General features: G+C 66.2%; 1 protein-coding gene across 2 annotated transcripts; it reads right to left on the reverse strand.

Annotated features, from left to right (window-relative positions):
- Positions 1 to 318: 318 nt before the first annotated feature.
- Positions 319 to 7,595, reverse strand: LOC116453649 (TBC1 domain family member 24-like). Of its 2 annotated transcripts, none has more exons than XM_032129323.1 (7): positions 7,424 to 7,595; positions 4,770 to 5,805; positions 4,332 to 4,490; positions 3,903 to 3,966; positions 2,834 to 2,929; positions 2,341 to 2,637; positions 319 to 1,768 (listed from the first exon to the last, which is right to left on the reverse strand). In XM_032129323.1, exons 1-7 carry the CDS (start codon positions 7,524 to 7,526, stop codon positions 1,202 to 1,204), a joined length of 2,322 nt encoding a protein of 773 aa, XP_031985214.1. In that variant the 5' UTR covers positions 7,527 to 7,595; the 3' UTR covers positions 319 to 1,201. The 2 variants fall into 2 exon arrangements, with proteins under 2 accessions (XP_031985214.1, XP_031985215.1); XM_032129324.1 differs by having other exon boundaries at positions 1,531 to 1,768; positions 2,361 to 2,637; positions 7,424 to 7,593.
- Positions 7,596 to 8,107: the final 512 nt, after the last annotated feature.

The following is an 8,107-nucleotide window of genomic DNA, read 5'->3' on the forward strand; positions in this document are numbered from 1 at the left end:
CAGAGATGCCGCATTAAAACGCGAGCTCTTCGCGGATTTCCAGCCTCAAGTCCCCGGAGCTGCCGGGTCGGGGACCTCCTGATGCCGCTCGGCTGCCGCTGGGGACACGGGCAGGGCTCGTTCCCGGTGTGCAGCGCCAGCTCCCACCCCGAGCCCAGCGATTCCTGCAGTTACTTCTTTATTCTTTATTCCGCCTGGCCAAAGCACGAGCTGGGGGTTCCCACAAAAGGCTCCCTGCTCCTCCTCCTAACTTGGCACTATTTATACTTTTTAACAAACAAGGGCATCAGCCTTCACTGATTGCTGATCACATAACTTCATTAATTTTTACATTTTATTAATTACAATGTACATCCAAGCCCTGCTCGCTGGGTGTATCCGGATCAGTCTCTTCCCTCCTTTGGAGCCGCAGCCCGTTTGAGTCACTGACTCGGTGGCCGCAGCCTCCCACTGCCAGAATTCCCTTCCCCCAGGTACTGCTCATTCCCGCTGGTTCCCCTCCTGGTGGCTCCAGCCCAGACATCCCATTCCTCTTGGGACTGTCTCCTGGATACCCTGTGGAGGCTCTGAGCCATTCCCAGTGTGCCTGTGTCCAGCCCTGTGTGACCTCTGCCATCGCGGCTCACGCCGGGCCCTCGTGCCAGCGCTGGCACAGCCCCGAGGCAGCCACAGCTCCTGCCCCGAGTGGCTGCAGAGCTGGGATGGGTGGGATGGGAGGTGACCCCATCTGGGAAAGTGTGTTTGGGGTGGGAGAGGTTCTCCTGCTGCAGCCAGAGCGTTCCCCGTGGCCTCCACCCCTCCTGTGCCTCACAGAGCGACACCAAATGTTCCCATTCCTCGTTAGAATGGCCCATCCTGGTGATCCCATTGGGGAATCCCCTCCGTGGCCAGCCCTGCAGCCCCACGCCCGCCTGGGCTCAGCACAGAGCAAAGGGCTCAGCCCCAAACGTGGGGTCCCCCCGGGGCTGTTGCTGCCCTGCAAACTCCGGGCAGGGCTTTGCCATCCCCGGGCAGCACTTCCAGCCAGGGACGGGAAGAGTCTCTCCCGGTGCTGGTGGATCCCGGGCAGTCCTGGATACCCACGGAGGCTGCAGAGCTCCGTGGATGCTTGGAGGGTTGTGCTGGGCTTGGGGCCAGGGGGAAGCGGATCTGAGAGTGTTTCTGGTGAGCTTTGGAGCTCGGTGTTGGGTTTCGCCCGGGCTCAGAATTCCCACAGAATCTGCCCGTGCTGCCACTGGTTTGCTGAGCCCCACGCTGCAGACAGGCCAGGAGGGTGTGAGAAACTCCAGACTGGCTGGCCTCCCCTCCAGCACCCCAAACTGGGACACACTGGGTGGCGTGGGCAGGGTTTAAACTGCGGGAGGGGACCTCGAATGTCCCCAGGGGCAGCGCCCGCAGTCCCGGTCCTGGCACTGCCTCGCCCTCTCTCCACGGCACCGGGAGCGCTGATCTGATCTGATCTGATGTGATCTGATCTGATGTGATCTGATGTGATCGGAGCGCAGAGGGGACGATGGAGAGTGGAGCTGCCGCAGAGGTGGCCACAGCCCGGCCGGGGGTGGCCAGCGCGGGGAGGGGTCCCCGTGCCCGTGGGCGGCACACGAGGGGTGTCCCCACGGGAACTACGCGCTCTGGAAGCCCCACACTTCCAAGAGCTGCACCTGGAAGTTCTCCTGGCAGAGCGGGGGGTTGTCGAAGGTCTCGCAGTGCTCCGTGTGTCCCCGGAGCAGGCTGGCGTCCAGGGACAGGGCTTGGCCTCCCCCTCCACCTGCAAGGGCGAGCGCAGGGTCGGAAGGAGCTCCCTGGACTGCAGGAAGAGGGGGCTGTCCTCTCCTCCCCGACTTTAACCCGATATCCCGAACCGGGAGCTCTGTGCCTCTGGAGGCAGCTCGGGGTTTAACCCGGAGCGGGGCCTTTCCAGCGGGGCAGCGGCGGGCGGTGGGTGCCACCCTGGGGAGTCACCGATACCGATCCCTTTAACGATAAGGGCCCTGTTACTGATAGCGAGCCCCCTTACCGATAACGATCCTTTAACGATACCGATACCGATCCTCCCCTACCGATACTGATCCCCCGTTACCGATACCGATCCCCCCTTACCGATACCGATCCCCCGTTACCGATAACGATCCCCCCTTACCGATACTGATCCCCCTTTACCGATACCGATCCCCCCTTACCGATACCGATCCCCCCTTACCGATACCGATCCCCCCTTACCGATACCGATTCCCCCTTACCGATACCGATCCCCCCTTACCGATACCGATCCCCCCCTACCGATAACGATCCCCCCTTACCGATAACGATCCCCCCTTACCGATACCGATCCCCCCTTACCGATAACGATCCCCCCCTACCGATAACGATCCCGTCCCGGGAGCCGGACATAAACATGGAGGCAGTTTTGGAGGGCAGGAGGAAGTGCCTGATGGCCAGGAACGGGGACAGGCGGCCTCTCCTCTGCGGCGAGGGCACGGCGAGGTGGTTGGGGCTGGAGCTGCGGCTGTCCCGGGAGGAGCCGAGCCGGGATTCGGGAGCGGGGGAAGGCGAGCGCTGCCGGGAGCGCGGCACGGCCTTGGCCAGCTCCGGCTTCTTGATGAGCACCCACTCGTACCTCTCTGCCTCGGGGCGCACCTGGGCAGCGGGACACACCCGGTGAGCCCTGTCCCTGTCCCTGGGCACCTCGCCACCGCTGCGGGAAGGTGCTGCTGCTGCTCAGGGGGCTGGGGCCAAGTGCTGCGTCCGGGTCTGGGCCTGGGGCAGGGAAGGGACAGGGCGTCCTGGCAGGACAGTAGTGAAGGGACAGAACCAGACATAAACCGTGACTTACAGTGAACACAAAGCACTCCCCTGTCCCAAAAAAGCCCGATGTGGCACCGCTCTTCTTCCTTTCGCTCCAGTCGGAGGAGAGAAACGCCCCACACACCTTGGGAGAGAGCACAGGGAGCCGTCAGGGGATGGGCCGGGGGCAGAGGCAGCCCCGGGAGCGCCGGGCATGGCCCCGGGCTCAGCAGGGCAGGGGCTCTGCCCCTTCCCCCGGGAATCAGAGCCAAGTCCTGCTGTGCCAGCTCCATCCTGCACTGCCCATCCCTGGTGCCCTGCACTGAGCCCACCCAGCCCAGTGCCCAAGGCTGACCCTGCTGCGGACACCCCTGACCTGACCATGGCTGGAGGGGCCCTGCCGAGGGCTGGGAACTCCTGCCTGTCCTTGGCACAGCCGAGGGATAACAGGAGCTAAAACCTGTAGCAAACAAGGTTTTCTAGGGACCTTCCCTTGCCTGCACGAGGCCCTGGGGGTGGCAGGTGTTTATCTCCACACCACTGAAGTGTCAGGCCTGGGACATCAGCACTGTTGGTCAGTAAATCTTTGGGAGGCCTGAACAATTCACTGAATTTTCCTCCACTGTGGGATGAAGAGTGGAGAGATAAATTAGGGGTTTGTGAGGCACTCAGAGTCCCGGGGAAGAGCCCTGGCTCAGGGGCCTTTGCAGTTACCTCAGTAGGAACTGTCCTTATTTCTCCTCCATTTCCCTTGTGCGGCTGCTCGTGCAGTCAGGGAGAGAACCTTGCCTTTAGTGCTCTGAAAGCAAGTCCTGGCTCAGACAAAGCATCTGCTGACTTCAGGAGAGTCAGCTCAGCAAGGATTCATGAATCAGTCTGTATTTGCAATTAAAGTCTCACTCGGGGCCTCTCTCCCTCTCACCCACTCCTCCCGTTTGCCCCGGCACCCCGGCTGAGGTGTGTCCTGGGGGCCAGAGGTGCAGTTTGTTCTGTCCTGGGAGCTGGGACAGACCCGGGGCAGGGCAGGACAGGGACCACACAGCCCGTGGCTGCTCCAAGAGGGGCCAGTAGGGTCACCCACCCCGTCCCCTTCCCAGCCCTGCCTGGGACACGCTCACCTCCCCCTCGGTGGTTTTGATGAGCAGCACCGTGGGTTCGTAGCCTTCACAGCACGTGTAGAACCTGCAGAGATGGACACGGGGGTCAGGCTGGGGGCAGCTGGAGCCCTGGGCAGGGTGTGCTGGCTGTCCCTGGGCGCTCACAGCGTGCCTGGCACAGTGTGGCACACGGGGACATCCCTGCGTGGCACATCCACGGCCCCGTGTGCCCCGGGCGGTGCCCAGGTGTCGGTGGCCATCTGGCCCAGCCTCTGCCCTCTCCCCTAAGCCCCACTCAGGACCCTGAATCGAGCCCGGGAGGGTCCCCAGCAGCCCCTGGCTGTGCCCTGGTCACTGTGTTTGCTGCTGTCTCCAGCACCAAGCCCTGCCCGGCTTTCCCCGCACGCCCGACCCGCCCGGCCCGGCCCCGTGGGGCAGCGGAGGCTTCACCTCTGCAGGCTGCAGCCGTGCTCGGAGGTGGAGAAGAGCAGCAGCGGGGGGAAGAGGGAGAAGCGCTCGGGGATCCAGGACCAGACGAGGCGCATCTCCTGCGCCGTGACAGTGCTGGAGCTGAAGTTCTGCATGTCCACGGCCAGGTGGAAGGACGGCCTGCGAGGGGAGGGACATCAGGCCGGGCTGGGGCCCCTCTGCTCTTCGGGGCACAGCCCCTGCAGCGGGGCTTGTCCTGCTCTTTGCACCGCGAGCTCTCTGCCGACATCCCCGGCTCCGGCTGTGCCGTGACCCCTGACAGGGTCCCCCGAGGGGCTGGGAGGGCCCAGCACAGCCACAGCTGCGCGACGTGCCTGGAGCTCCCCCCGGGTGTTCTCCACGGGGGCTCGCATTTTGTCAGCTCAGCCCCAGGGCCGGGGAACGCAGAGCTCTCCTCACCTTCTCTGCACCACGGTGATGCCCCTCTCCATCAGCGCCTTCCTGTTGGCCATCTGGAGAAGCCAGATCTCCTTGCGGGAGAACAGCCGGATGCCAAAGGCCCTCTCCAGGAGTTTGTCGACGGTCACGTGCTCGGCGATGTTCCTGACGAAAGCCTGCAGTTCTGCCTTGATGTCGGAGCCCTGCAGCCCGGCCGGGGTCACCGAGAGCCGGAACTGCTTCAGCAGGGCCAGGGCGATGCGGTACAGGACCTTCTGGCCCTCCAGCAGGAACACGTCCAGCACCCGCACGGCGTAGCCGAAGGGCAGCCCGGGAAAGAGCCACGACAGCCACTCCGAGTAGACCTCGAGGACGTTCTCGGCGGCGCCGGCTATGAGCTTGTGAGCTGCCGGGCAGTGCTTGTTGGCCAGGTCCCCGAAGGTCATGCAGGAGGCCTGGTGGGCCAGGAAGGACTGGTCGATGTAGCCGGCGTGGGGAGCGTTGCTGGCGATGAGGCGCGAGACGCTCTCGAAGCACTGGGCCTCGTCCTCGCTGTAGTGCAGCAGCAGCGCCGCCAGGGCCGGCAGGAGGGGGCTGTGGGTGATGTCGGGGAACAGGGCGCCCACACAGATGAGGATCTTCTTCAGGGCGGTGACCCCGTGCGGGCTGAGGCAGTAGGTGGGCATGGGGCAGCCCTCCAGGAACTCGGGCAGAGGGTGGGAGCTCACGCTGGGCTTCCCGAAGAGCCGGCCGGCCACGTCCCTGTACACGAGCGCGTCGGGGGTGACGAGGCGGCAGGAGACCTGCTGGATGAGCCGGGGGTAGAGCCGGGCCCGGCCCGCGTGGCTCCCGGCCCAGCAGCCTTCCCTCGCCAGCCTCTTCAGCTCCTTCGGGGGCCTGCTCAGGACGTCCCGCGGGATCTGCGCCGGCTGCTGCGGCTCCGGCATCTTGTCCCAATCCACGAACTGCCCACAGCCCAGGCAGGACGAGGTGTCGATGTCCCAGGTGTCAGCCTCGGACGTGACCACGATGGTGACTGGGCACGAGCCCGGCGCCTCTGTAGGACAAAGACCTTTTATTGAACACCTTTCACCGCCCCACCAACAGCGTTTCACCCTGGCTGAGGGCGCTCTGAAGTCTCACAGCCACGTCCTGGATTTCTTTATTCTCCCCTGCAAAGGGAAGGGTTCTGGGCTTTGCCCTCTCCCGCTCCCGTCGGCTCAGGGCCCCGGTGAAGTGTGGGGCCAGGTCCCAAACGGGTGTCAGGGTTTCTTCTCACACTGTGAGGGGCTTTTCACCCCTCCCAAAGCTACGGACTTCCCAGCCTGTGACCTGCCGAGAGGGAGGTGCAGAGGGCAGGGGCACGGTCCCTGTGCCCCGGGGATGACCGTGGGACATTGTCACACCTCCGAGGAGGACGAGCAGCCCTGTCCCAGCCCAGCTCTGCAGGGATGAGGAGGGACCCCACGGGCAGGGGGGTCCCAAGCGATGCTGAGGCTGAGAGGGACCATTTCCATCGTGTCCCCTCCTAAGGACAGCACGGGGCAGGAGGGTCCTGTCCGCGTCTGGCAGCCCAGAGCAGGCTGCTCTGAGCCCAGCGGAGCGGGCAAAGCCGCCCTCGGGTGTTTGCCCTCCTCTTGTGCCTCCTGCCGAAGTCTCCCGGCCCCTCCGGCCCCTCGGGTGTCAGAGGAGGAGGGAGCAGAAGCTGCTGCAGCCGAGGGGCTCGCCGGGGGTGCGGGGCCGGTCTGTGGGGGCAGAGGGTCCCCGTTCCCCACGTGCCCCTGTGCACTGGAGGGACCCTGTCCGGGAACCGCAGCGGGGGCTGCTGAGCCCCTTAAAGCCCCCTGGGGACAGCAGGGGACCCTCGGGGGAGGCTCCCGCTCACAGCCCCGTGGCGGGGCTCGGGCAGCCGCCAGCCCGGCGCTGGGAAGAGCAGGGTCTGAGCTCCTCCTAGAGAGACGGGAGCGGCATTTCCCCGGGGCTGCCGGAGAGCTCCATCCAAACCCTGCAGGGACACGGGAGCCGTCCCCGCGTGGGGGAGCTCTGCTGGGCACAGATTATCGGGCAGGGATAAAGGCAATTAGCGCACTCATTAACTCTGGGATGTTTTTATCGTGGATGCGCTCAGTTGCCGGGGGAGCCAAGGATGGATTCGCACTGAGCCAAGGGGACACGGGGGGGAACAGCACGCGGTGCCGCATCGGGACGGTCCTGACGCCCGGGCTGGCTCCGGCTCCGGCCCTCGCTCTCCAGCTCACTTGGGCGCTTGCCCAAGGTCAGTAGGATCGGGCTCAGTCTGGCTCAGGGCAGGAGCTGCTGGATCCGGGGCTGCTCGGCCCCACTCCCTGCCCTGGGCACAGCCTGACCCGAGCACGGTCACGGGGGCTCCTGGCCACAGAACCAACACCGGGGGTGAGTCAGGGGCTGTTTGCACCCCACGATCCCCAAATTCACCTCGTCCCCTCCCCAGGGTGCTGCCCTGCCCGGGTACCGAGGAGCATCAGCCCGAGCCCGCCCGACCGCCGGCGCCCCGGCCCCGGGTGCTGAATGGAGGCTCCCGCTCTGCCCGCCCCGGGACGAGCCGGGGGGCTCGGGGCAGGAATTTGGGTCTGCCCCAGCCCCTCCGCTCTGCCGGCCGGGTCCCGGCACGGGCGGGTCCCGCTCGGCGCACTCACCTCGCCCGGTGCCCGCGTCCTCGCCCGCGGCCGGCTCGGCCATGGGGAAGGCGCCGGCCGCGCCCCCGGGGCAGCGGGGCAGGCTGAGCCCCACCTGCAGCATGTGCCAGCTCGGCCACCCCTGCCGGGCCCCCTCCGGCCCCGCCACCTGCCCGCGCTTTTAAGGTGAGGGCACTGGGCTTTGTTTGGGGTAAATACAGCGAGGGGTGGAGCAGCTCCGCGCCCGCATCGCCCCTTCCTGCCCCAATTCCGCTCCGAGCCCGGGCGGGGGGGGGCTGTAAACACCCCGTGGGCTGCGATACCATCAAACAGCAGCACGAGCACTGAATGAATCCTTTCTTTTCCCGAGGATAACCTTCACGTTCCCGCCCCGGGGCTCGCTCCCTTCGCAGCGCCCGGGGCAGGAGCTGCTGCGGGGCTCCGGCCATGGCCCGTCCTTGAGCAGGGAACCCCCGGCACAGCGAGCGGGGCTGGCACCGCTTCCCGCTGGGGGGCCCGGGGAGCCGGGAGAGGAGCTGGGAGCGGCAGGGCCGGGAGCCGGGGCCAGGCGGACACCGGGGCCGCGGGGAGCAGCGACCCCCGGCTGCCCCCGCCGTGTGCGCCCTCGGGCGCTGCCCGGCGCCGGGGCCGCGGCTGCTCCAGCACAACCGCGGGGAAATTCGGGGCGATGCGGCCCCGCGGCCC

The sequence above is a fragment of the Corvus moneduloides genome, chromosome 19 (assembly GCF_009650955.1).
Source record: "Corvus moneduloides isolate bCorMon1 chromosome 19, bCorMon1.pri, whole genome shotgun sequence".
Taxonomy (NCBI): Eukaryota; Metazoa; Chordata; class Aves; order Passeriformes; family Corvidae; genus Corvus; species Corvus moneduloides.

Excerpts from the sequence above, each read along its gene's own strand:
- LOC116453649 (XM_032129323.1), bottom strand. The coding sequence starts at position 7,526 with ATGCTGCAGGTGGGGCTCAGCCTGCCCCGCTGCCCCGGGGGCGCGGCC. Across the intron at positions 2,638-2,833 it reads GGGAGTGCTTTGTGTTCACT|GTGCGCCCCGAGGCAGAGAG; the intron begins GTAAGTCACGGT and ends CCCGCTGCCCAG. Across the intron at positions 1,769-2,340 it reads GTAGGGGGGGATCGTTATCG|GTGGAGGGGGAGGCCAAGCC; the intron begins GTAAGGGGGGAT and ends TCGCCCTTGCAG.